The sequence below is a fragment of the Gymnoscopelus microlampas genome (genome assembly GCF_963454915.1).
Source record: "Gymnoscopelus microlampas genome assembly, chromosome: 7".
Lineage (NCBI taxonomy): Eukaryota > Metazoa > Chordata > Actinopteri > Myctophiformes > Myctophidae > Gymnoscopelus > Gymnoscopelus microlampas.
The window spans coordinates 37,157,116-37,184,620 of NC_139944.1; the positions used below are offsets into that span (position 1 = coordinate 37,157,116).

The 27,505-nt window shown below is 39.7% G+C and overlaps 1 protein-coding gene across 2 annotated transcripts; it reads right to left on the minus strand.

Annotated features, from left to right (window-relative positions):
- Positions 1-4,563: 4,563 nt before the first annotated feature.
- Positions 4,564-26,302, minus strand: helz2a (helicase with zinc finger 2a). Of its 2 annotated transcripts, none has more exons than XM_084062769.1 (21): positions 26,105-26,302; positions 23,526-23,690; positions 19,306-20,345; positions 19,040-19,223; positions 18,823-18,930; positions 18,069-18,583; positions 17,345-17,980; positions 15,509-16,298; positions 15,315-15,390; positions 11,716-15,223; positions 11,403-11,485; positions 11,107-11,259; positions 10,792-10,944; positions 10,525-10,669; positions 10,092-10,208; positions 9,769-9,958; positions 8,388-8,522; positions 7,477-7,692; positions 6,994-7,150; positions 6,321-6,488; positions 4,564-5,703 (listed from the first exon to the last, which is right to left on the minus strand). In XM_084062769.1, exons 3-21 carry the CDS (start codon positions 20,319-20,321, stop codon positions 5,549-5,551), a joined length of 8,505 nt encoding a protein of 2,834 aa, XP_083918895.1. In that variant the 5' UTR covers positions 20,322-20,345; positions 23,526-23,690; positions 26,105-26,302; the 3' UTR covers positions 4,564-5,548. The 2 variants fall into 2 exon arrangements, with proteins under 2 accessions (XP_083918895.1, XP_083918896.1); XM_084062770.1 differs by having other exon boundaries at positions 11,107-11,236; positions 11,389-11,485.
- Between the last annotated feature and the right edge of the window lie 1,203 nt (positions 26,303-27,505).

Below are 27,505 nucleotides of genomic sequence, written 5' to 3' on the forward strand. Positions count from 1 at the left end.
TGTTAGGAGCACGTTTCAGGCAATTTAAAGCTGATTGGTAGTGATTTTTTTGTGAATTTTTTTTCCCGTTTCGGTAGTGACGAAAAGTGACGAGTGACGAAAACAGAAAAAAAAATGTTCCCCCAAAAACCTGTTAGGAGCACGTTTCAGGCAATTTAAAGCTGATTGGTAGTGATTTTTTTGTGAATTTCTTTTCCCGTTTCGGTAGTGACGACTAGTGACGAGTGACGAAAGCAGAAAAAAAAAATGTTCCCCCCAAAACCTGTTAGGAGCACGTTTCAGGCAATTTAAAGCTGATTGGTAGTGATTTTTCTGTGAATTTCTTTTCCCGTTTCGGTAGTGAAGAAAAGTGACGAGTGACAAAAACAGAAAAAAAATGTTCCCCCAAGAACCTGTTAGGAGGACGTTTCAGGCAATTTAAAGCTGATTGGTAGTGATTTTTTTGTGATTTTTTTTTTCCGTTTTGGTAGTGACGAAAAGTGACGAGTGACAAAAACAGAAAAAAAATTGTTCCCCCAAAAACCTGTTAGGAGCACGTTTCAGGCAATTTAAAGCTGATTGGTAGTGATTTTTTTGTGACTTTTTTTTTCCGTTTCGGTAGTGACGAAAAGTGACGAGTGACGAAAACAGAAAAAAAATTGTTCCCCCTAAAACCTGTTAGGAGCACGTTTCAGGCAATTTAAAGCTGATTGGTAGTGATTTTTCTGTGAATTTTTTTTTCCGTTTCGGTAGTGACGAAAAGTGACGAGTGACGAAAACAGAAAAAAAATTGTTCCCCCAAAAACCTGTTAGGAGCACGTTTCAGGCAATTTAAAGCTGATCGGTAGTGATTTTTTTGTGATTTTCTTTTTCCGTTTCGGTAGTGACGAAAAGTGACGAGTGACGAAAACAGAAAAAAAATTGTTCCCCCAAAAACCTGTTAGGAGCACGTTCCAGGCAATTTAAAGCTGATTGGTAGTGATTTTTTTGTGAATTTTTTTTTCCATTTCGGTAGTGACGAAAAGTGACGAGTGACGAAAACAGAAAAAAAATTGTTCCCCCAAAAACCTGTTAGGAGCACGTTTCAGGCAATTTAAAGCTGATTGGTGGTGATTTTTTTGTGATTTTTTTTTTTCGTTTCGGTAGTGACGAAAAGTGACGAGTGACGAAAACAGAAAAAAAATTGTTCCCCCAAAAACCTGTTAGGAGCACGTTTCAGGCTATTTAAAGCTGATTGGTGGTGACTTTTTTGTGAATTCTTTTTTCCGTTTCGGTAGTGACGAAAAGTGACGAGTGACGAAAACAGAAAAAAAAATGTTCCCCCAAAAACCTGTTAGGAGGACGTTTCAGGCAATTTAAAGCTGATTGGTAGTGATTTTTTTGTGAATTTTTTTTTCCGTTTCGGTAGTGACGAAAAGTGACGAGTGACGAAAACAGAAAAAAAATTGTTCCCCCAAAAACCTGTTAGGAGCACGTTTCAGGCTATTTAAAGCTGATTGGTGGTGACTTTTTTGTGAATTCTTTTTTCCGTTTCGGTAGTGACGAAAAGTGACGAGTGACGAAAACAGAAAAAAAAATGTTCCCCCAAAAACCTGTTAGGAGCACGTTTCAGGCAATTTAAAGCTGATTGGTAGTGATTTTTTTGTGAATTTTTATTTCCGTTTCGGTAGTGACGAAAAGTGACGAGTGACGAAAACAGAAAAAAAAATGTTCCCCCAAAAACCTGTTAGGAGCACGTTTCAGGCAATTTAAAGCTGATTGGTAGTGATTTTTTTGTGATTTTTTTTTTCCGTTTCGGTAGTGACGACTAGTGACGAAAACAGAAAAAAAATTGTTCCCCCAAAAACCTGTTAGGAGCACGTTTCAGGCAATTTAAAGCTGATCGGTAGTGATTTTTTTGTGATTTTTTTTTTCCGTTTCGGTAGTGACGAAAAGTGACGAGTGACGAAAACAGAAAAGAAATAGTTCCCCCAAAAACCTGTTAGGAGCACGTTTCAGGCAATTTAAAGCTGATTGGTAGTGATTTTTTTGTGATTTTTTTTTTCCGTTTCGGTAGTGACGAAAAGTGACGAAAAGTGACGAGTGACGAAAACAGAAAAAAAATTGTTCCCCCAAAAACCTGTTAGGAGCACGTTTCAGGCAATTTAAAGCTGATTGGTAGTGATTTTTCTGTGAATTTTTTTTTCCCGTTTCGGTAGTGACGAAAAGTGACGAGTGACGAAAACAGAAAAAAAATTGTTCCCCAAAAACCTGTTAGGAGCACGTTTCAGGCAATTTAAAGCTGATTGGTAGTGATTTTTTTGTGAATTTTTTTTTCGTCACTTTTCGTCACTACCGAAACGGTAGTGACGAAAAGTGACGAGTGACGAAAACAGAAAAAAAAATGTTCCCCCAAAAACCTGTTAGGAGCACGTTTCAGGCAATTTAAAGCTGATCGGTAGTGATTTTTTTGTGATTTTCTTTTTCCGTTTCGGTAGTGACGAAAAGTGACGAGTGACGAAAACAGAAAAAAAATTGTTCCCCCAAAAACCTGTTAGGAGCACGTTCCAGGCAATTTAAAGCTGATTGGTAGTGATTTTTTTTTTCCATTTCGGTAGTGACGAAAAGTGACGAGTGACGAAAACAGAAAAAAAATTGTTCCCCCAAAAACCTGTTAGGAGCACGTTCCAGGCAATTTAAAGCTGATTGGTAGTGATTTTTTTGTGATTTTTTTTTTCCATTTCGGTAGTGACGAAAAGTGACGAGTGACGAAAACAGAAAAAAAATTGTTCCCCCAAAAACCTGTTAGGAGCACGTTTCAGGCTATTTAAAGCTGATTGGTGGTGACTTTTTTGTGAATTCTTTTTTCCGTTTCGGTAGTGACGAAAAGTGACGAGTGACGAAAACAGAAAAAAAAATGTTCCCCCAAAAACCTGTTAGGAGCACGTTTCAGGCAATTTAAAGCTGATTGGTAGTGATTTTTTTGTGATTTTTTTTTCCGTTTCGATAGTGACGAAAAGTGACGAGTGACGAAAACAGAAAAAAAAATGTTCCCCCAAAAACCTGTTAGGAGCACGTTTCAGGCAATTTAAAGCTGATTGGTAGTGATTTTTTTGTGTTTTTTTTTTTCCGTTTCGGTAGTGACGACTAGTGACGAAAACAGAAAAAAAATTGTTCCCCCAAAAACCTGTTAGGAGCAGATTTTTCTGAAAAATTTAAAGCTGATCGGTAGTGATTTTTTTGTGAATTTTTTTTCCCGTTTCGGTAGTGACGACTAGTGACGAGTGACGAAAACAGAAAAAAAAATTGTTCCCCCAAAAACCTGTTAGGAGCACGTTTCAGGCAATTTAAAGCTGATTGGTAGTGATTTTTCTGTGAATTTCTTTTCCCGTTTCGGTAGTGACGAAAAGTGACGAGTGACGAAAACAGAAAAAAAATTGTTCCCCCTAAAACCTGTTAGGAGCACGTTTCAGGCAATTTAAAGCTGATTGGTAGTGATTTTTCTGTGAATTTTTTTTTCCCGTTTCGGTAGTGACGAAAAGTGACGAGTGACGAAAACAGAAAAAAAATTGTTCCCCCAAAAACCTGTTAGGAGCACGTTTCAGGCAATTTAAAGCTGATTGGTAGTGATTTTTTTGTGAATTTTTTTTTCCGTTTCGGTAGTGACGAAAAGTGACGAGTGACGAAAACAGAAAAAAATTTGTTCCCCCAAAAACCTGTTAGGAGCACGTTTCAGGCAATTTAAAGCTGATCGGTAGTGATTTTTTTGTGATTTTCTTTTTCCGTTTCGGTAGTGACGAAAAGTGACGAGTGACGAAAACAGAAAAAAAAATGTTCCCCCAAAAACCTGTTAGGAGCACGTTTCAGGCAATTTAAAGCTGATTGGTAGTGATTTTTTTGTGAATTTTTTTTTCCGTTTCGGTAGTGACGAAAAGTGACGAGTGACGAAAACAGAAAAAAAAATGTTCCCCCAAAAACCTGTTAGGAGCACGTTTCAGGCAATTTAAAGCTGATTGGTAGTGATTTTTTTTCTGTTTTTTTTTTTCCGTTTCGGTAGTGACGACTAGTGACGAAAACAGAAAAAAAATTGTTCCCCCAAAAACCTGTTAGGAGCAGATTTTTCTGAAAAATTTAAAGCTGATCGGTAGTGATTTTTTTGTGAATTTTTTTTCCCGTTTCGGTAGTGACGACTAGTGACGAGTGACGAAAACAGAAAAAAAAATTGTTCCCCCCAAAACCTGTTAGGAGCACGTTTCAGGCAATTTAAAGCTGATTGGTAGTGATTTTTCTGTGAATTTCTTTTCCCGTTTCGGTAGTGAAGAAAAGTGACGAGTGACAAAAACAGAAAAAAAAATGTTCCCCCAAAAACCTGTTAGGAGGACGTTTCAGGCAATTTAAAGCTGATTGAACCAACATACATAATCATCAAAAATCCTGCAAAAATGGTGATGTAATTCATTACAGACAAGTATTCATTCTTTGTGATGTACAAAAATAAAAAATAAAACTCCATAAACAGATGCACTTTTCAAAGAGAATTAAACAAGTTCAAGTTTTATTGTCATATACTAGATTACAATGTAGTTCTCTACATCCTTACCAGTAATGAAATTCTTGGTCTCAGGGCCAACTCAACTTTGCATACAGGTAGTAAGAAAAATAAGAGTGATTTGATTACATAAAAACATGAAATAGTAAGAAAAACTTTTTTTGCAAGCCTCCAACACTGTAGTACATTGTTAAATAAAGAATAAAAAATAAAGGAGTTTAAAGGGAAATTTGCATAAAAGGTATGAAGGTATACAGACACAAGAATGGAGCTGAGGTATTACTGTAGTCTGTAGTCAAATATACAGCATGCGCAAATAGGTGCAAATATACAGTTCTCTCCAGTCTAGTTTTCCTCCAGTCTATTGTGCTTATTATCAAATATACAGCACGTGAAAGCAGTGTGAACTAAAGGTGAAAATGTATGGATATTTTAATAAGAGAACAGTGGTGGGCAGTCTTGTGCAAATATAAATTTTGCAAAATGTACACGTCTTTCAAAAACTATAGTCTATATTTATTTTATAAACTTTTCGTTGAATAAAAAAACCCTTTGTTTTTCATTAATTCAACTGCTCCTTCATTTACGGGTGCTATATGCCCTCTTGTGTACATCATCAGAACTGCATTTGTATTGGTGTCTCAGACACGACCATGGAGTGTTATAATTTATACCTCAAATGTTTAATTCAGTGGAATCTGTATTCTTGTTAATACGCATAAAACCTATCACTGTTTATTGAAATATCTCTCCATACCATATCATAACATTTTTTAATGGCATGCGTGTGAATAAGACTTTACTGGAATGGTGCAGATAGGGTAGATTCGGAAAATGCAGCATGTTAGGATAAAATACAATTGGACACAAATTGTGTGTAACAATTTAAATAGCTTAGCTTTTGTGTGGAATAGGTATTGCTTTCTTGTGTACTGAGTTATCTTGACATGAAGATGTTATTTTTCTTTCTCCTTGTGGTATGTCCTAGCAGTATGAATATAGGTGAAACAAACCCTACCATCAGGGTTTCATTTCCAGTGTTTAACACCGAAGTTTCCTTGGCTTACTGGCTTTTAGTCGGATGTTAGTCGCCCTAACCTGAATGTCCATAGCAGAATCCAGCACACAGTTGTGTTCCCTGTAATGCCTCAGCAACCTCTTCCACAGTGAACTGCACTGCAACAACTCTCTGTTACCTGGAAAAGACCCGTCAAAACAGAAAAAAATCCTTAGTGTTCATTTCACACTCACAACACACAAATTATCACTTGCTGTGTAACACAGACATATGACAAAATCAATTGAATCAAGTTGTAATGACCCAATAAATGGGCACGGGAGGGGAATTTCTTAGGTGTAACTTTTCTTTTAACAGTTTGAGCACATAAACAATGTGCTCAAACTGCTATTTTGACATCACCCACCAGACAATGAGAGAGAGGAAATGCCAATATACTCTCTGACACCTTGTCCAATGACAAAAGTGATAACTTGTGACAAGCAGTGGCGTCGTTAGGGGTGGGCTTCGGTGGCTATAGCCACCAATGTTTTGTCCAAAGCCACCAATAAAAAAATAAAAAAAATAAAAAAATTAAACGTTTTTTTTTAAAATTATATATCTATCACCCTAACCTAACCCTACCCCTAACCCTAAAACCGAAATAAAGTAACAAAAAACGGGGAAAAAAGCACCCTAATCCGCGAAATCCGCGAAAAAAATCGCGCGCCGTTGCCTGCGGGGCTAAGCCCCCGACCTAGTAGAGACCTAGCGACGTGTCTGGTGACAAGTAACGCATTGTCCTACTCTTCTTACCGATGATACAGAGCCCGTGCTGTGCTCGAGTGATGCCCACATTCATTTGGTTAGGATCCATGACAAAGCCAAGCTTCTTGATGAGCCATGCCTTGGGAGGATACGGATCAATGTCATCTTTAGGGCACGAGCGCACAGTGGATATGATCACATAACGCCATTCACTTCCTGTTGTAAAAGAAGAATGGTAATATGCTTAAGCCTGATTGACAGTGTATTATAGTCATATGATGGAGTCCTGCGCTGACGCGTGGTGAGCTTGTAGATCTGCTATTTCTGGCATGTGACCCTGTCATATGACAGAGTATAAATGAGACATTAGTTTAGTGTAGCCTGCCTTTAGTCACAGGGAAATACATTCTTATTGTCTATTCATTGTACTGTTGGTAGCCCAAATTTAGCAATACTTTTAACCACTTGAATGCTAGCGTCCCTATTCTGGGCCAAATATTCGGCTCATAATGCATCACAATGTATTGCTACCTGAGCCTGGCTCACAACTAGGGGGAGGGGGGAGGGGAGGGGGTAGTATAGACACCTGGTGGACTCTAGTCAACAAAGTACATATACAGTGTTTAGGTGGTTAAGTTGTTACATGTTATTCATGACCTCAAAAATCAAATGGGAAAGAATCACAATGAATGTTTTTAGTATAAGAAGTTAACAACCTTACCCTGACTTTTTGCAATAGTGACAACAGTGACACCTCGGACACCCTCCCTGGTCATGATTTCATTGATCTTGGCCACCTGGGCGTTGTAAGGCGTTAGGATGGCAATGTCTTCTGCTTTCACTCCTCCTTTTTTGATCAGTAGTGAAGCAACATGCACCTAAAAGGTTGTATTTCAAAATGAACTTAAACAGCACTTTAGGCAGTAAATAGACAAAACGATAGAGAAAGCCTTTTTATGATGCATTTATCGCTTTTACCCTCACCTGTTATTTATTTGATCTTTTATTTTTGTTTCTGATTGTCTTCAACTTAATTGTCTTTTTTAACTTTGTCTTACATTCATCCCTTCTCTTGGCAGTTTTTATTATATTTTATTTGAATGTTATGCAAATAAAGTGTATTATTATTATTATTATTATTATTAATAATAATAATATTATTAAAATGATTATGACAGACATTAAAGATTTCCCTTAAGCCCACCGTTTGTTCTGCTTCCTTTACGTTGGCCTTGGAGTTCTCATTGCCGTGTTGTGTGGAGACCACCAGGCCGATCTCCTGTCCATTCACATGCCCAAAGATGATAGGTGTGCGATATGAAGACTGATTCAGAAGCACGCTGGTGCTTTGCACAGTTGGGGCAGTCTTAAGTTGGCCATTGTAGAACTCCATGGACGGGAACTCGCATATACTCTCATGCTTAAACAACACACCAGCAACAAATTAGACCACAAAAGAAAAACATTCAACATTCAACGTTGTGCCTTGAGCACATAATTGCTTAAATAACAGGTGTATAACCCATTCAATCCGGGAACGCATCTGTGTCATTTTTTATTTTAGCTAAAACCATTATTTTTATACTTTGGCTATTCAAAAATAGCAGATCTAGAAGCTCGTAGCACGGCACCAAGTGCCGCGCTACAAGCTTAAATACATATATCATATATTTTTTTACAAATCTTTGAATACATATTTTTTTTGGAAACATTTTTAACTCAAATCTTTGCTTCTGGGGGGGGGGGGGGGTCCCTGGAACAACATATTGTGATGGGGATCGGCGGCCAAAAACATAATTTTGACAAGAAAAAGTTTGAGCATCATTGATATAGCAACAATAGTTTTTTAGGAAAAATTGAGACATTTGAGAGTTACAAATGTTCGCTTTAAAAATATATATATTTGCACACATTTTCCCAATTTTTCAAGAATATCAGCTCTACAAGCTCATAGTGTGGCACTCTGTGCCGTGCGATGAGCTTGTATATCTGCTATTTTTGAGTAGCCAAAGAAATCTAAAATGACACAGATGCGTTCCCGGATTGAATGGGTTAAAGTTGAATAAGGGAGTCAGAATGAGTGTCATGACTCACATTGCATACACACCAACTCACCATTCTGTACTGGGTGTCAAGCATCAAGGCCTTTTCCATGTATCGCTCAAACAGAGATGTGTTCATCCCGAGTCTTGATACAAGATCACAGTTGACAATGGGCTGCAGCTGCTTGTGATCACCCAGTAAAACGATCTGGAAGACAGGGTTATCATCATGGTCTCACCAAGGCTTGTTTTGCAACATTGATTGGTGCAATAATGTACATTACTCATAATGCCACCATTTTAACGTGAGCAGTTTACCATCCACTGGTCTGTCCACTATTACATTTCTCAATATTGTTTTTGCAGTGTATTATATTTTGATGCAAAAATCCGGGGTCATCCCTATGTTCCCCGGGTTCTATGTTCCCCCACTAAGGTATGTGGGGCAGTTATGAATTGAGTAGTGTTACCCTACAATATCATATCTAAACAACCAAGATTCCGTACAAAGCATAAGAAAACTATTGACATTGTTTCCATATACCATTACGCATGTTAATTGTAAATTGTAGAAACACCGTACAGCAATTACCTTTAAACAGTTTTAAAAAAACAGCTGCTATTTGTGCACAACCTTGCAAAACCTAAGCTAACCTTTCCTATGTGGATATATAGATAAGCTAACTATTTCTGACTGCAAATGCACAATTCTTATGGTTTTGTAAGTTACATTTCCCTCAGTTGCAATGTAACAGCTCTGTGTAAACATCATTTCTATTCCCTTTATTTTGTTTTGATTGTATTGTTCGACTTTTGCTTTGGCAATGTAAATGTATGTTTTCTCATGCCAATAAAGCCCTTTGAATTGGATTGAATTGTATGGTGCATTCAATACCATTATTTTCCATCTAAATGTTTGTATAAAGATGTATACAATACATTTATTTATTACACGGCTTGGTTGAATGCTTGATTCTGATTGGTCAATCACTGAATTCTGCGGCGTGTTATTCCTGGATAATGACCGATGAACTTCAGAGCACCTGGCTGCGCTGCTTGATTTTGTGCCGTATCCAACATGACAGCCATGTAAACAAACACACAATGTAATTTACAGCTAAACATCACTCTCAAGAATGTTTTTGAAAACATTTGAAGCGAGAAATAGACAATGCAGTAACCAAAAATGTATTCTATGTGATCAACACTTCCTGTTGTTTTCCGAGGCACCTGGTATAAATTAATGAAATACTTTCATTACTGTAAGCAAGGAAATACCTCGTTTTGTTGTTACTTTTGGGTCAATGTATTAATCTATTTATTAAGTAGCCGTGTAATAAGTGGGATAATTGACGGCGAGGCGGTCATTGTTGAGAAATATACCCCGACGGGATCCTGTCAGGGTTTATTTTGTCAATTATCCCTTGCATAGGGACAGGTGTTAAATGACTTACCTGTTCAGGTTTATGGGCGACAAGAGGGATGAAGGCTTCAGGCTCTGTTGCCATGGCACACTCATCAATGATGATCTGCTGGAAGTGTAGTGTTGAAATGAGTGGATTGGATGCAGAAGTGCAAGTGCAGAGGACAATGTCATGCCTTTGCAACTCATCTTTCTTAGCTTCATATAGGAGTTTCTTGTACCTACAAAAAAGAAAAGAAAAAGAAAAAAGATATCTGTTAATGGCAGGAATTATATGAATGTCTTATTAAAAGCACCATCAGTATGACAGAGTGCAGGTCAAAGAAATGTGACTCCATGGCCATCTAAAGATACCTCGCTATCTCTTCATCAGAGAGGTCCTCCTGCCTTTTAATTCTTGCATCAAAGGAACGTATTTCAGAGGAAGACGGATTCTCGGGCTCTCGAATGAGATGATGTAATGTGATGGACCTGAGAAGAAATGTTATACTTTCATAATAGACATGATTGATATTCAACTTAGTTTTTTTTTTTACTGTCAGAGGCCTTTTTTTCTTTTTTTGGATAGTACAGTGGAGAGTGACAGGAAACAGGGAGAGAGAGACAGGGAGTGACACTCAGCAAAGACTGCCGGGCAGGCTGCATTAGATTAGACATTTGATTACCTTACAAATGTGAAAAAAACACTGCTCATCAGTTAAGCAGCCTCCGCACAATCAACACTGTGCAAATATCCTATCTTACAAATAAAATAATCTGGCGGTCTGTTGTGAAAGCTGAATGCTACCTAAGGTCAGCGTTTGGTTTCTCCTCCCTGACATAATGGCGGGACAGCCTCAGGTTGCTTCCTGGATAGGGAAACTCCAGCATCTCCATCTGGTCGCCATAAACACGAAGTGGTCTCAGCACCTCCTTCAGTTTCAGAAGTTGAGCTTTAATAAATGCATGGACATGAGTTAGAGAAGACTTAAGCCACACTGATAGATGTTGAAAACGAAAACTCATCTGGGAATTGGAAAACTAATGAAATAATGTAACTTAACGTCACGCTTACCAGCAACAACATCCACAGATTTATTTGATGGCCCACAGTACAGAATGCACATCCTCTTTGAAGGATCGTTGTGAATACACAGCCTGGGGATGGATTGATTTTGCTGGAAGAACCAATAAACCAAGTGGACTCCAACGACTGTTTTTCCTGTCCCTGAAAAACAAAAATCTACATTTTACACGTTAACCCTCACACTTTCATAGCATATTTAAAAAAAAAATAGATAGAAGGAATATTAATTAAATAAGGATGAGTGGACTGGAGTAACCAAAAAGGCTAACAAAACCAAACAACATCAAATGACATTAGGTTTACCTGGAGGTCCCTGAATTACAGTGAAGGGGTTTGTGAGCGCTTCTCGTATGGCTTTGGTCTGGCTGTTATTCAGCATTGGGAAACTGACTGATGGATGATCTTTTATCTCAAATCTGGTTGGCATCTTATCCTTATCCATCTTGGCCTTATGTCCTTCAAAAGTATAATACAAATAATGTTAATGAATTAAATTCAATATTACTAAACCTGAAGTATTACTTATTCTAATATATTTTAATATTAATATTAAAATGTAATATTATTTCAAAAAACAACAACAACAACAACAAACCTACCTGAGAGGATTCTCTTGCCCAGAGCAATGTTCTTTACCAGTTCGTTTGCTTTACTGAGGTTTACAATGGCATTTTCTTTGCGTCTATAAAGCAACGAAGAAAATGCTTATATTGTTTATAAAAAACACACTTTCTTTTGTTTAAAAAAGTTAAAGTTAAACTGTAACAACCATAGCTAACTTGAACCAGTTATATCCATGTGATTTCCCCTAACCACCAATGGCATAAAACACAGTGGGCCAGGTGGCTTCATATTTTTTACTACCACTTAATAAATGCCAAACTATTGTTTCAAAATGAATTAAGCACTTACGTATCAGGTAACATTTTGGGGATCAATTCCACAGTGAATTTTGAACTCCTTGATATTTTTCCATTAGGAAAAGCCATGGACATATGATTTATCCGGAAGTGAATCTCAACATAGTCTTTTCCCTCCTCTTCTTCACCCGTTTTCTTGGTGGTAATACCATGAGCAACCCAGGTGAGAGATGGGACCTCCATGAGGTCAGTGTTCTCTGCTTCTTTCTGGGCTGATGAATAATCCCGATGGACACTATAGTCTAGATTCCTCAGGCGGATGCACAGGAAGACATGTCTGAGGTCACAATTTATGGCCCATTCTCTTTTCTTCTCAAGTGGTAACTGGAAGGAGCCCATGAGATTGACCTTGTTTTGCCATGTCAGCTGGACATCTTCAATGACAATGCTGTCATTTTCTGCAACAGCACTGGAGGCGGCCTCCATCTCACACAATGGTTTCCATATTTTCTGATACTCCATGTATGTGGGGTATGTTGGCCTTGAAGAATGGAGTGCATATTTTGAGAAACAGACAGTCGGGTTCTTTGAGTGCTCTAGGCAAATCTCAAACCTGTCATGTACAATAAGCATCTGGATCACAGGCACTAACATTCCCCTCACAGTGTCTGTGCCAAGCTGCACCTGTAGTGTGTCGCCTGGTTTTACAGTCAGGGACAATCCAAAATAGTGGTCAGGATCATTTGGATTGGTCTTAAATGGCTCTTTAAACTGACATCGATTTGAACCCGGCTGTTTAACATGGAAACTGTCCAAGAGAGTCTGGCACATGCTTGTGTGGTTTCCTTGTTTGACTGATGACAGCATGTCCTGCCACATGTCCACCGGGACTGTTGTAACAAGTGGATTGGGCCCCTCTTGCTGCAGATCACGGTGGATGTGTTCATTAGTGAAGGAGTAAACTCTTCTCAACCATTCCAAAACCACTGAATTGCTGTGTTCCTCGTGCTGCGGTTGGTCAGCTAACTGCATATCCCTGTAGTTTATTTGGATGGAATCTTGAATGGATTTTCGGTTCAATGGAAGAGACACACGTAAGTTCTTGCCACCTGGGGAGGCATCAATAACAAAAGCCACCTTTCTTGCACTTTGATCATTAAGCTTGGCAGCCAGTTTCAGACTTTGAGCCGTCTTCTCGTACTTTGACTGTTGATCAGATTTTTGTGAAAAACTCAAACAGCCTTGGCTAATGTCATGTCCGCTGTACTCCACTGCTGTGTTTTCAAGTGCAGAGTGGATAACTCTCTGCACAATAACATCGATATACCGCCGGATGGGCGAGGAGGCCCAGGTGTAGCAGTCAAGCTGAAGATCATAGTGACCAACTCTGGATAGCTGAGTTGAGTTGGAGCGTAGATTACAGGCTCTATGGGAGGACCTTCTCAGCTCAATCAACAAAGGCTGTAGTTGAGGGTAAATATCAGATGTTGTCACTAGATCCAGAATCCTGGGAATGTCCTGGCTTGTAACAGCTGACTCAAGACATCTCATGACAGAGGTTAAAACAGAAAATGATGCTGGAGACATCACCTGTTCATCATGATGAGCCATGTCTCTCTCAGCCGATGTCATCTGGTGAGAAGACCCCTGATGATGCTGGGAGTCTTCAACATCTTTTTCTTGCATTGCTGCAGCACTGTCAATATGCTCAGTCAAGCAAGTGAAATGAATTGACAAGGGAATAAAAGCACTGAATCTTTCCTTAAGTCTGCAAAGCCTTTTTGCACTTGGCTTGTCTTGACATCTAAGAGGGGTACAGCTCCCCATGTTGTCAATGTTCAAAAGCCAATCAGCGACAGCATTATTATACATGATCATCAGGTCTTCCACCATCATGTGTGCCCGTCGTCTGCCAATAATGTCATCCTCACTGGCCATCTTATAGCACCAGTCATCTTGTTTCCTGGCTTTCCTGTGAATCTCTGAGAAGTGACAAGCAATGGCAACACAGTCCTCCAAGGTATCAAATCTTTGGTTGTCTGTGTTGGAAATGTGGAGAATGTTTTCAGCTTCATCATATGACAGCTTTCTATCTGAGCGAATCACAGAGAGAGTAAACTCCCTTTCCTTGATGCAGTTGGTTTCTTTATCAATCTTCACCATCAGTGATATGGCATTTCGCTCAGCCTTGGGTAACAGACTGAAAAAATTGGAGGTCAGACTATCCGGAAACATGTATGTAGGCTCCCTGACAGGCCCAGGGGGATAAAATGTGACTCCATTCTGCTGTGCATATTTGTCTATTTGGCTATCCTTGGGTACAAGGCTTGCAACATCAGCAATATGAACTCCTATCTCATATTCACTACCCAAGTCTCTCACACTAATTGCATCATCGAGATCGTTAGAATGTGCGGGGTCAATTGTGAAGGTTGTGATTTCTCGATAGTCTTTCCGGTTTTTCAAGTCTGCACGCATATCACTTTCAAGGAACTCAGGAGGGGGAACACTATGGAGTTGATACTCAATATCCAACACTTCAAGACCAGCATCTAAGGATGTGACTTTAGGGAGGACTTGTACAACGATTCCCAAGGGATATCGAAATCTCTCCCGCCACTTCAATACTTGAACAACGAAGAGACTGTTTCTCTTTGATTCTTCATTTATTTTCACAAATTTCTTAGGCTTATAGTCTGTAAGACTTCGCACAGCAATGTGGTTTGGTTTGTCCTTCCAACATGGTGTGTAAATCTTTGTTATGCACTTGTTGATTGGGGTCATTACTTGGAAATCAAAACTCTCAACAGTGCACACAAACTGCTTGGAAGCTAAATCTGAATGGATCACTCTTGCAACTTTCCCAGTATGAGGACAAGAGTCGGCATCCGTTATCTCCACATCCACCTGATCTCCAGGGAATGAATGACCAATGTTTTCTCTCCCCTTTATATCAATGCGGAGGGAGGTATCATCGATGGGTATGGCATAGCCTGAATCAAACCTGTCCATGAACAAGGTGCAGCGTTTGTAATTACTCAAATGGTGCTGTCTGGAGTTATGCTGGTTTAATCGAAGGTCTTCGCGTTGGCCTAGGTCATGGACTCGTTGTTTATCTTGGATAATATCCAGTAGACCCTCTGATGTTACATCTACACACACATCTTTATCCTCGTCAAGAAGCTCCCTCAATATGGGGTCATCAATATCAGGTAGCTCAGATGTTGATGATTCACTGTCACTGATGTCATCTCTGGAATCTTTAAGGAATTTAGAAATCTCTATTGCCTCTTGTGCCAAAACATCTTCAGTAAGGGTTGCTGGATGTACACTTTGTTTGCTGATGCAGTGCTCTATGTAGTCCTTCCAGATTCTGGAGCACTTTCCAAAGTTGCAGAGAGCAGCAGCATCTCCAACTACAACCACTTTGGACTGAGCCCTGGTCATGGCTGTGTTCAGCACACATGGATCATTGAAGAATTCCAGATAATGTGAGTCAGATAGTAGAAGTCTGTCACGGGTCTGAACAGCTGTCATAACAATTATTCTGAACTGTTTGCCTGTTGAGAAATCAAAATAAAAGCATCAATGACAACAATCTCAAAGCATAATCTTATTCAAAATGCCCTTTATAGCTTTCTCTCCAAATACCTTGTACATTTGCAATATTTTCAACTGTCACACCCCGGAGGTTTTTCTTGCGAAGCTCTTGTCTTATTAGTGAAACCTGTACATAAAGGTAAAAGAATATGGTATCAACTTTTAGACCATAGTTTATTATGTTCTTTTTCCACTACAATGGCTATTACATTGTGTATTAATGCAAATGACAGAATATATATTACCTGGCATCCATCAGACAGAACACATATTGAACTTTGGTCTTGCTCGCCCCATGTGCATGGCCAGGTGCTGAGAACATTCTGTATGATTTCAGCAACCTTTGTGATTTCCTCTCCATTACACCATGACATAGAAGCGGTATCTAAGTGACATTCTCCTCGAACATGGTGGAACTCGAGGACATGACTGTTTGGATGCGCTGGAACATTTCCTACAGCCTTAATGACATCAATTTTACCAACATAGAAATGTGTGGCAACAAAATCCACTATTTCTTTTGTTGAACGGTAGTTCTCATTGAAAATGATTCTGTGTTTCAGAGCGGCATCACTTGTTTGGCTTTGATAGAAGTGAAACAGTCGATTCAGAAGTGTGTGATTGGAACGCTGGTCGTCCTCCACTGAGAAGAGCTTGGGTCCCATCTGCATGTGATCTCCAGCTAGAACAACTCTGGTGTTTGGCCCAGCCAGACCAAGAGGCATCAGGGCTTCACATTCCAGCATCTGGGAGGCCTCATCAATTAGAATGTGGGTGAAGTAGCCACTAGGCAGCTTTAGGTCATGAAAGTGTTGTGCCATTGAAGTAGTTGTTACCACAATTCTGTGGCGATCTATTGTGCCTTTATCTGGTAAAGAGAATATACAGTCTTTTGACAAATGACAGTACTGCAAAGTGATTGGATCAGTTGTGCTGTACTTTGCTTCCTCTGCCTTTATTCGAAGAGGTTTGGCTTCAAGATGACCAGACTGGACATAGTCATGGAAATGCCTTGACACATACAAGTCAGCAGAGCTAAGAAAAAAAGAAGAAGACAATGGACACGTTTTAATCATTGGATTATGGAACACAGATGGACATCATTTCATGAATTCAGTGAAAAATTATCATATATTTACTGATAATTCAAATACTAAATGGCTTATTAATGTGTAGGACTTAATGTAAGTAAATAAGCAAATAAACAGTTTTTGTAATGCAGAATGTTGGCAGCATAAAACTGTGTCATTACAACTAATCTCACAACAGTATACCGTTAAAGCAATAACACATGACAGGCCATGATATTTTGTCATTATTTCACAGCTACACACAGTAAGCTGTGACATGAGATACCTTAATACACAATAATTAACTAATTCTCATTCTTTAACATAATCTTTTCAAGGTTTCCTCTCCTACATATTTACCTAAGTCAGTTTTCCTTAATTTTGTTTGAGGAGTTCATTATTCTTTACCCCAATTTAGTCATTATTCCAATTAATTCCTACCACTTCTTGGCACTGCTGTTGTACTCTACTGGCTCACCTGCCAGTGAAGAGGCCCCACCGGGAGGCCATATAACCTTTTCCTATTCCTCCCCCTCAACACTCCCCACTGACAGGTGCCGCCCCAGCCCATAGGAGTACGCGCAGCGACAAATATCACCCTCCCCACCCGGATTTCCTCCCACGCACATAGGCCATTTGTGTGTATTCTATGGTAGATTCAAAGCCGGGCCTAGACTCTGTGATGGCGGGCAGGCACTTCACAGCTTCGTCACCCAAGCGCTCCTTTTAAGTCAATTAATGTTCTTTGCTCTTTGAGTTTAATTACTAATAATTTTAGATAGCCAGGATCTTCTTACTATGAGGCGACAGTGCTAACCACTCTTAATAAAACTTATTCATTTACCGAAACCTTGGATAACTAAAGTGAATCATATACAGTAAATATCCCTTCTCTATGGTAAAAGCATATTGTACCATGTAACTTGTACAGTTGTAACAACTGCTTCGTTGACAAGTTTGCAAGATATGACAAAAACCTTTAATCACAACAGTCACACCATTCTGAATTACCTGTTTGTGTGCGTGCAGATCAGCACTTTATTTTGTGGCTGTAGAGACAGTTCTTTGGCTGCTGTTGCAAGCATGAAGGTCTTTCCAGTTCCAAATGGTCCGTATATGAGGAAGGGGGCATTGTTCTGGGTTCCCTCATTTGCAGCAATGATAGCCATTGCTGCTTGCTGTTTAGAATTGAGACTGGGGGGACACTGCTTTTTACTCACAAATGAATGGAAGTGCTTGAGATTGGGCAAAACTTGGTATGTGTCTGGGAGTCGGTCTACAGCCTTATGCATCTCACAGAACCTGAGACGATCCAATTGGAACTGAATCTCTACATTGCATGTTTTGCCAGGCTGCAATTTGAGCTCTGAACAGCACGCTCCAGGCAACTTTAAGTGCATTTTGTTTTCACTTGTGGTGTCCCTGAGGATGATGGCTTCATAGACCTTGCTACTCTGAGCTGAAGAGATTGGGCCAATTAGAGCTGACTGGACACCTCGTTTCAAGAACTGTCCCTCAGTGGTGTCTGGGGTGAGAGAATAGGGAACTTCAATGGCACAGAACATCTCCCCTGGAAGAGCAAATTTGGCTCCATAACGAGGATCATCGAGTTGAGTTGACAGGGTAACAGGTCCTTGGATATTCAATCTAATTTTGAAATGAAATAGAGGACAATTTAAGTAGAGTTCAACATTACAGATATTGTACAATAAAGAAAGTTAGGTTGTTCACTTACCGTGAAATAATCTGGTCCTGTGCCAATTCCTCATCATACAGGAAGTGGTGCATTCTCTCCTTGTAGTTCTCGTTACTCAGAGGTGTTTGGTTGATGTTGGTGGGTTTGTAAAGAAAACTAATCTGAGGAGGCTTGTACTCCTTTAACAGCTTTTCCTGATCTTCTGTTCTGTTTATACATGGGATGATGACTCGATTTCCCAGATGCCAGCGTTTAAGACTTTGAGAGGACGTACCACGGTTCACAGGTGGTTCTGCAATGTCAACTGACGATGACTGTCCAACCCTAACTTTGAGCTTTTGCAGGAGCACTGGTCTCATGTCAAAATCCAGCACCAACCACTGTTCGTACAGGCCTGGGTTGAGGGCCTCAAAGGACACAGTGATGTCATAGGTCATGTCTGCCTTTCTGAACTGTTCACCTGAGGCATAGGTGCAGGGCATGGAACTGATTTCTCCAAGAGAGAATGAAGCTCCTGGCTCCTGTTTCAATAAAGCAACTTCCACAAGTTGTCTCTGCAACAAGACATAAGCACACATAAGCAGACCCCTGTTATGACACAATCTTGCACACTACTCTGGTGGATACTTATTGTAGAGCTTGATACTTTCAGTATTGAGGTTAAATTATTTTATTTTAAATGCTTTTAAATGTTAAATATTTTATCTTGATGCAATTCTCACTTCTCACTATTGACACAGATTGATACTACTAAACATACACTGTAGTACGTTCTGTAACGTCCAAAACCTACCTCTGACTGGATTTTGAAATGCCAATTCATCGGCATATCTTCCATTTGACCAAAGGCCATCAATTCCCTATCACAGTGCACAGTAACACCGGCAACTTCCTCTGCCATCTGCATTACAAAAAGAAGAGTAAATCCATATATTCAGCAGAATGTTCCAGTTTGTGCAAGGAAAGGCAAATTACATGTTTGTGTGTGATAACTAAACGGTGGTTCGTACAATAACATTTTCATTGGTGCTATCTCTGTACTCCCTCAGGAGGTTGCTCTGGTAAGAGAGTAGACCTTGCTCTTCAGCGGCAGTGATGTTCTTTCGCAACACTTTGTCTCGTCTACGCCATTCCTGCAGCTCAGCTTCTGAATGAGCATCCGCACATGCATCACCAAGTGTGCATGAACAAGCCCTACAACAAACACGTATGGTATTACATTTGCTATAATTATAAAATGTATGGACATTGCACAATCTGTACACAGCAAATCTACCTTTCACACAATTTGTAGGTTTGATTTGTAGGAGGCGGGTCTCGAAATTTCCATTCAACTTGTTTGCTGTTCGACTCGTTGAGTTTGGTGCTGTGCTGCAATGTGTTGCAGTGGTTCATAAAGCCTCCCCTTGAGTCAAATGTCTGTGAACAGGCTGTGCAGGCATATTGCTGTGTCCGAGACGGGTAGGCTGGTGGACTGGGCTGCTGTTTACGGGGGCGAGTCAGTAGGACTGAGCGATTCAAATCTTTCTCGCTCTCCGCAGTCCACACAGCCATCTCCACCTCATTGTGCACAAACCAACATGCTTGAGCACCGTGCAGGCATTGCTTCCCATTTCTGACATTGTTACAGAAACACCATGAACGGACAGGCTTTTCAGGCTTTGGCCTGATCTCATTGTACACCACTTTGCCCCTGTTGAGAGCACGGTGAACGAGGGCTGCTTTCCAAACATGCTTGTGGTTGGAACAGTGCAATGAGGTGCTGCTCTTCGTGGAGACATATTTGGGGGTGCTGTGGAGACAAACTGCACAGAGTTCCATGAACTGGCCAGGGAACTTCTGATGGATCTTTTCCTTCACAGTGGAGTCAGTCCCATTGTTTCTTTGTCTGGGAGGCAATCCCTGTTTTTGTTTTAACCATGTGATGAGTTCTGCATGAGTAAACCCTCCTTGCTTCAGTAAGTTCCACACTTCTGCCTCCTCTGTGCTTCGGGCATACGTGCAACGGTTTAAATGTTCTGCACATCCATTTCCCTCTGTGTAATATCTACATTTAAAATACTTCTCGGGTTTTGGATACACTGGCAAGTCAGCTATATGCCTCCATTTAACTTGACTTTCTTTCTTCTTGGCTAACAGAACCGATGAATCACACTCATGCTGAAGGTTAACAAGGGAGTAGGTGATATCTGATGTTGGCTTGCTGCAAACTTTACAAACACATTTTAAATCAAAAGTCTGCAGGAATTGACTGAAGTGTCCATCACATTTCCTGGGCGGCGCTGCTGCCATGATGTCATCTGATGGTTTTGTTCACTGTAGAGAATATCAGACATTTTAGATCATGTATTATTTGACTTGCAAAGTGTGAAATAGAAAGGGTGGAGGCTGAAGTAATCTAATCTATGTAAATGATCATCATGGAACAAACACTGGTTTATTGAAGGTGTCAACATTCTCTTGCTGTGCAAATGCCTGATCCAAGACATCTTCAATTTTGGATCAGAGGATGTCCACAAGATGTCATGGATCAGGCATTTGCAAAGACCTTTGAGAGAAAGTTTTTGAAGCTGTGCACATAATTCTATCCAGCAGTTTGCAAATGGCAATCATTATATTTTGGTTTTAGAATTCTGTGGCATTGCCATGAAGATTCCTAATAACCATGGTGGAAATGTGGAAAACATTTTACTTCAATGTGAATCTTATACTGTACCTTAAACCACTAGTACCTCCTGGTGGCTTAAATAAAGAATTAGATATGACCTGTTTTCTATGACTCGTCTTTCTATACCAGTGGGTCCCATTTCCAGTGTAAAAGTTGTTGTTCATTCGTATATACTGTATATATAACTTATATCAGTAATAGTATGTGAATGATATAATATATATATATATATATATATATATATATATATATATATATATATATATATATAAAATTATATTATTCTGATGTGTTTGTGAAATCCTGATTAAGGGTGCAACAGTTAATCCAACAAATAGATTATTTCCTTTAAGTTTTTATTTGAAATAGTGAAGATGCCAGAAGAAGCCAATCTACAAGCTCACAACATGTCGCTGTGAGCTTGTAGATCGGCGATTCTCAAAATGTTTGTGTGGTGACACTGTTCAAAGTATTAAATAGGGGTTAAGTAATTAATTATACTAATCAAATATAAAACTTCAATTTTTTTTGAAGAAAATAATTGACAGTTGTGGCCCAAGTCCTTATCTGCTGGCAATTGGCTTTGTGCGAATGTGTGTGCAATCAAGCCCTCCTAGATCACTGACTAGGTGCACCTGTAAAGTGAGTTATATATAGGGTGACTCATCAAATTCTAAAGTCCACAGACTGAAACGTTGTCATCTCCTTTATTGTTCTATGGGCGAGTCATCCGTTGGTGCATGCAAATAATAAACATTGGCCATAGATACAAATAACAGAGAAGACATGCAACCTAAGAGTCAAAGAATTCGATAGGTCACTCATTTTGGTGAGACACAGCAAAAGTCAATAGCACGTCCGCTTTTATGGCTATATTTAAAGTGATGTTGAACTTTGAAGAACCTTGGGTGTACAGTTACTAGATTAAAGGAAGGGAATTCCGTTAAGGGACCTGATGAAGACCCTTAGTGGTCGAAACGTTGTGTAAACCTATTTAATAAATGTTCTACTGGGAGCTACCAGTGTTTGGACTTCCCTTCCATTTTCTCTAATGTATGTATTGTTCAGCACCTGAAAAGTTTTTTGGAGATGTGCGTGCTTCCTTCTGGACATGGCAGTGTACAGTATGTGTTGGATGCAGCTCGAAGTGAACTTTACTCAGGTATCTAGTTTGTCGCCGTCCCACCTTCCTAGCCCGTGTTATTAAAGACAAACGAGTGACAATGGCCAAAATTCAATCGAAAATCTGCGATCAAAAATCTGTAAAAGTGGCCGTTTTCAAGATGTTTTGGCCATTATCTCTGGAACTGAAGGTCCAATCTGCTCAGTTCAAAGCTTGTTGGATGCGTGACTTTGAGGACATTAAGCACATTACGACACCTTTACGGGATTTTCAGGTCTAAAAGTATGGTAATTTTTCGGGCCGGCCCAGTAGGGCCCAGTTAGGGCCGGGCCTTAATTTTCAGGCCTGTTGAGAACTCTTAGAGAGACAGACAGAGAGAGAGAGAGAGAGCGAGAGAGAGAGAGAGAGAGAGAGAGAGAGAGAGAGAGAGAGAGAGAGAGAGAGAGAGAGAGAGAGAGAGAGAGAGAGGGATAGACAGGGAGTGTGTGTGTGAGAGAGAGAGAGAGAGAGAGAGAGAGAGAGAGAGAGAGAGAGAGAGAGAGAGAGAGAGAGAGGATGTGTGTGTGTGTGTGTGTGTGTGTGTGTGTGTGTGTGTGTGTGTGTGTGTGTGTGTGTGTGTGTGTGTGTGTGTGTGTGTGTGTGTGTGTGTGTGTGTGTGTGTGTGTGTGTGTGTGTGTGTGTGTGTGTGTGTGTGTACACATGTGAAGCAGTGAGAAGGAACATGGGAAGAGGTCTACTGTAGGAGAAGATGAGTTTCAGTTTATACATACCACTGGCTGCTATGTTTAAAGCTGCTCATTACACCTCAAGCAGACTTAAATAATCTAACATTTTAATTAATTGTCTGTTTATAAAGTGCATGCTATTCTTGTGTGACCCTCAACACAGGATTTGATAATTCCAGGCTCAAATTATTAGTATTGCCACCACCACCAATAATCATGATTCATGATATAAGAGCAGCTATCTGCACATACAAACAACGTTCACTGGAGCAGTGGAACCCCTGTTTTGTTGTGGGTACTTGCGTTGTTGTGGAGCATTTCCTATAACAAAGTATAGATAGCCTACAGTAGTGTCATTGCTGTAACTTGCTTTCTGGAATATGATGCTGTTGCTGCATGGTGAACTATGGGTATCATAATGGATGTCTTATAGCCCCCCCATCCAAAATCACCACCAGCCGCTACTGCCTAGGAAACTTGTGGATAGGTTTAACAGGTCTAAATGGGATAATTAGTCTATGGACCCACATTATAAATTATTCTTTCCTAGGGACCCAGACATGAAATGTGTAAATGTCATAAATGTATGATAATTAGATTCATAGTGGTGATGCTGAAACATATTAAAATAGTACATTACATAGGCCTAGTTTTATTTTATTTTGTAATCATTTCAATTTAATTGAGCTAATAGTGAGATTAAATGACTCCTCCTTTGACTGGGAACCCCCTGGAACATACTCAAGGACACTTGAACCACTTCCCTAGACCTATTCAATGTCACTTCATAGCTAAATAAATTGTAGCTATTCCCTCAACCTAAAAACATTAGCCTTGGCATCAAATTATTTTAGCAGCTTACTGCTCAACACTGTCCTTGTGAACTCATGGAATAGGAATATACAATTATATCAATTTTAAAACATAATTTTGCACTTGGCCTGGTTGTTGTGGTGGTTTGGTGGAACGGACTCACTCACTTGGTCATCAAGCGTTGTGCTAGATCATGCGGTAGAGAAGGCCGTTCAACGGTTCTGTCCCCGGTTCGACCCCTGGCTCCTCCAGGCTTAGTGTCGAAGTGTCCTTGAGTAAGACACTGACCCAACAGCTCCCTGGCCACTGTTCAATAGAGTTGCCGACTCCGTCTAATAGTTAGAATGGATAAATACAGAGGAGGAATAATAGGTGTGTGCAAATGTACTTGGCAAACCAGTTACTTTCCTATTTCCCTTTTTAGCCAGGCTAACATTTAGAGAAAAAAAGAAAAATAAACACGCACGCACGCACGCACGCACGCACGCACGCACGCACGCACGCACGCACGCACGCACTCACGCACGCACGCACACACACACACACACACACACACACACACACACACACACACACACACACACACACACACACACACACACACACACACACACACACACGCACGCACGCACGCACGCACACATTCTTAAATCAGCTATGGGGTTTGTAATCAGGTATTTTATAGTCAAGTCAGCTGCCATCTGAATTATTATGATAAGGAGTTCTTGATAGATACACAGGCTACAGGCCAGTCACCAGAGCTGTGAAAGACAGGGCAATAGATCGTTTTAAATGCTAGAAATTCAAATAATGTGAAAAACAGCAGCCTGTTATAATCTGGCATTGTAATTAACAACAAATATGTTATATTCATTTTGGAAATCTGTGTTTGAACAGCTATATCTGCCGCTCCACCAAAATTCTATAATAATTTGGTAGTCTTGTGATTTCAGGACTGGAAGAAGTCCATGCTGGTAATCTCTCCCAAGCTCTTTATAAACAAATGCAAGGGTACTTACAATCAATATACATCTAACAGTAGAAAGGCTTCCATTGCATCGCAAGTATAGATGGTTGCAAATACTAGACATGTATATGTATATAATATACACCAAGTACAGTCAATGCAGTAGCCCAGTGATTCTCAAAATGTGGTTAAAGACCCCAAGGGGGGTCCCCAAATGAATTTGTGCGGGTCCCCAGATGATTTGATTAGTGTGCAACAGTGTTTTCTCACTCAACAGTAAACAAACCCACGTACAGTATAAGTGTATACAGGGTATCTGCACATTTCTAAAGTGACTATTTAAGACCTTTTTAATACCTCTAAAATGAAGGGGAAAAAACTAATAATAAGACCATTACTACGTCGAAAGTAACAAACAAACTATACTATAAAAATGGTCAAACATTGGCTAAATTATCAAATAAAGAAAGAGGCGAAAGTTGTGAAAATAGCCGATCTACTAGCCATGGTTCACATGACGCTCGTCTGGTATGACAGTCATGTTTCAGGGCTACCGATCTACATGCTCACAACGCCTCTTTTCACAATATGTATCTGTGGAACCGAGTCAAACAACATTTAATGCCTCAACTCCTACAATTCCAAGTGCTTGTCAGGGTGGGGGGTCCCCAGTTCAAATATGATTTTTTTGGGGGGGTCGCGGCCTGAGAAGGTTGAGAACCTTTGCAGTAGCCTACTAATACAACTCCACTTGATATCTTGATTATGCAATTCAATTCTGCTACCTGTACAATGACCTTTTCAAAATGTCTCATCTAAGTCATTCTCATATATTTATTTTTAAACAACAGCTAGTATTGTTATCTAGATATGTACTAGTCTAGTATGTTATGTAAACACCAGAAGTTGTCTCTAATATGTTGCACTACCTTTAATGGCTCTCTGATATAGACCAGTGGCATTTGGTTGCTAGGCAACCAAATGTTTATTAGGCTGTTTATTATGTTTAAAACAGCCTAATAATGTTTATTAGGCTATAACTGTCAAGCTACTGATGTTCGCAAACACTGTAACCATGACTGCACCTGAAATAAACTTGTACCCATTTGAATGGAAGGTTGTTGTCAAGTGTGAAACGTTTTTTTTTGCGTTTTCTGTTATTTTGCTGCTTTAATATTTTTTTATTGTGTTTTTATTATATTTTATGAACACAATGCGGACATTAGTTTTCACTGTAGCTACATTGTTTGACCTGGTGTAAGTTTTATTTTATGAATGGGCTATAATGTTATGATTTCTCTGATAAAACTACAACCGTTAACCGGAGAAATGGAGAACTGCGGGGCACATGGAGAACTGGGCACTCGAGAGAGATGGGGGCGTTTCTGCCCGGATAACTGGGCACTTCAGCTTGAGAGGAAGCAATAATAGCCAACTGGTCTGGTTCTGGGTGCCCACTGTGCCACCGTGCCCTGCCCACTGCCCAGACCTGTAGAAACTACAGCATCCGCATCACACAATCTGTGTGATGCGGATGCTGGAGATGACCGTTGTTGCTTCTTTTTCCTCTGTTCCCCAAAGTCTAAAATGAAGCTGAACATCCAAACTATCCATTGGCATGAATATGTAGGCTAATCATATCTGTCTCAAATGATTACATACAGTAGAACTAATTAACTATATACGCAACACAGGGTACAGCACATATCTTAGTATCTTAGAAATAAATGCTAAGTCTTATACGTTGTTTCATCCCTACGTTAATAACAACCCACTTACCTATTCTATCGGAGGATTAGATTGTCTGTATCTTCTGTATAAAGTCGTCTGAACACACACAGATGATGTTGACCGGCGCCACGCATATATCCTGGCTTCACTGATAACTACACTGTATGGAACCTGCTTTGGCTATATATAGGCTGGCCATCATGAGTTTCTATTTAGTCTGAAAGGAAAGTAACACATGAAAATAAGTTGTAATTCCCCCAAAAGGAGGCGTTGACCGTCCGAGTATAAAGTGCAGATGATGATGTCGCAGACAGCTGACCAGGAAGTGATGATGATGTGCTGCCTGCTGGTGGCGTTGTTGTTGTTGTTGTTGTTGTTGATGATGAAATACAGTGGCGGAAGGAGTACTCACATTTTGTCTTAAGTAAAAGTACCAATACCACAAATACTCTGTTACAAATAAAAGTCCGGGTAAAAGTACAAAAGTATTAGCTTTAAAATATATTTAAGTACTGGATGTAAAAGTACTCATTATGCAGAATATGTCCCGTTTCACAAGTTTCCAAATGTATAAAAATGCTTTGAAAATAGCTCAGAACGCCTTGTGATGCAAGGCATTGTGAGCTTGTAGATCGGCATTGTGAGCTTGTAAATAGCCAAAGTTTAAGTAGGGCTGAAATGGTAATGTATATGTTTTGTAATAATAATCCAAATCTACAAAGTAACTAGTAAACTCAAGTTTTTAAATCGTTGTAGTGGAGTAAAAGTAGGCTACAATATCTGACTCTGAGATATAGTGGAGTAAAAGTAAAAGTATAAAACATTTGAAATACTCCAGTAACGTAAAAGTACCTCAAAATTCTACCTTAATTAAATGTCACTTTTACCACTGAGTTTCATTTTGCGAGAAATATTTAGTCGGCCCCACCTCACTTCCTCACTTTATTGCCATGACAGTGCAGGGTAGGTCAGCGACAGCGTTATATTTTGTATAGGCGAGGCCTTAATTACAGCGAAATGAAACTGATCCAGCAATGCACTGCACCTTAGTTAAGTTATCATCCTAATCAGCGTTGCCATGCCCGCTTATTATAAGCGACTTTGGGCTTGTTTTGGGCTTGTTTCTGAAGTGTAGTTTCTTATTTGGGCTTGCTTCATAATGCTGTTTAACCAGTGGTTCTTAAACATCTTAAATCAAGGACCCCAAATTAATATATATTTGTAGGTGCAACCTTCTGAAAATAAATTAATAATATTTTTTTGAAAATAGCAGATCTATTGTAGATTGTAGATCGGCTGTTTTCAAATAGAAATAGCTAATGTGTAAGGTTAGAGTTCATGTGGCTTCTGTTGCGCTTGTTTTCATAGACCTGGTTGCTGATTTTTTCTCTCGCACAATCTGGCAACACTGATCCTGATCTGATGAAACAGTGGAAGAAGCACTGTCAC

What these genes read in the sequence shown, in the direction of transcription:
- helz2a (XM_084062769.1), bottom strand. Translation starts at nt 20,321, where the DNA reads ATGGCAGCAGCGCCGCCCAGGAAATGTGATGGACACTTCAGTCAATTC. An exon ending in GGGCAAGAGAATCCTCTCAG is followed by an intron (nt 11,260 to 11,402) that starts GTAGGTTTGTTG and finishes ATACTTTTGAAG; the next exon opens with GACATAAGGCCAAGATGGAT. An exon ending in AAACCAAACGCTGACCTTAG is followed by an intron (nt 10,209 to 10,524) that starts GTAGCATTCAGC and finishes ATTTCTTCTCAG; the next exon opens with GTCCATCACATTACATCATC.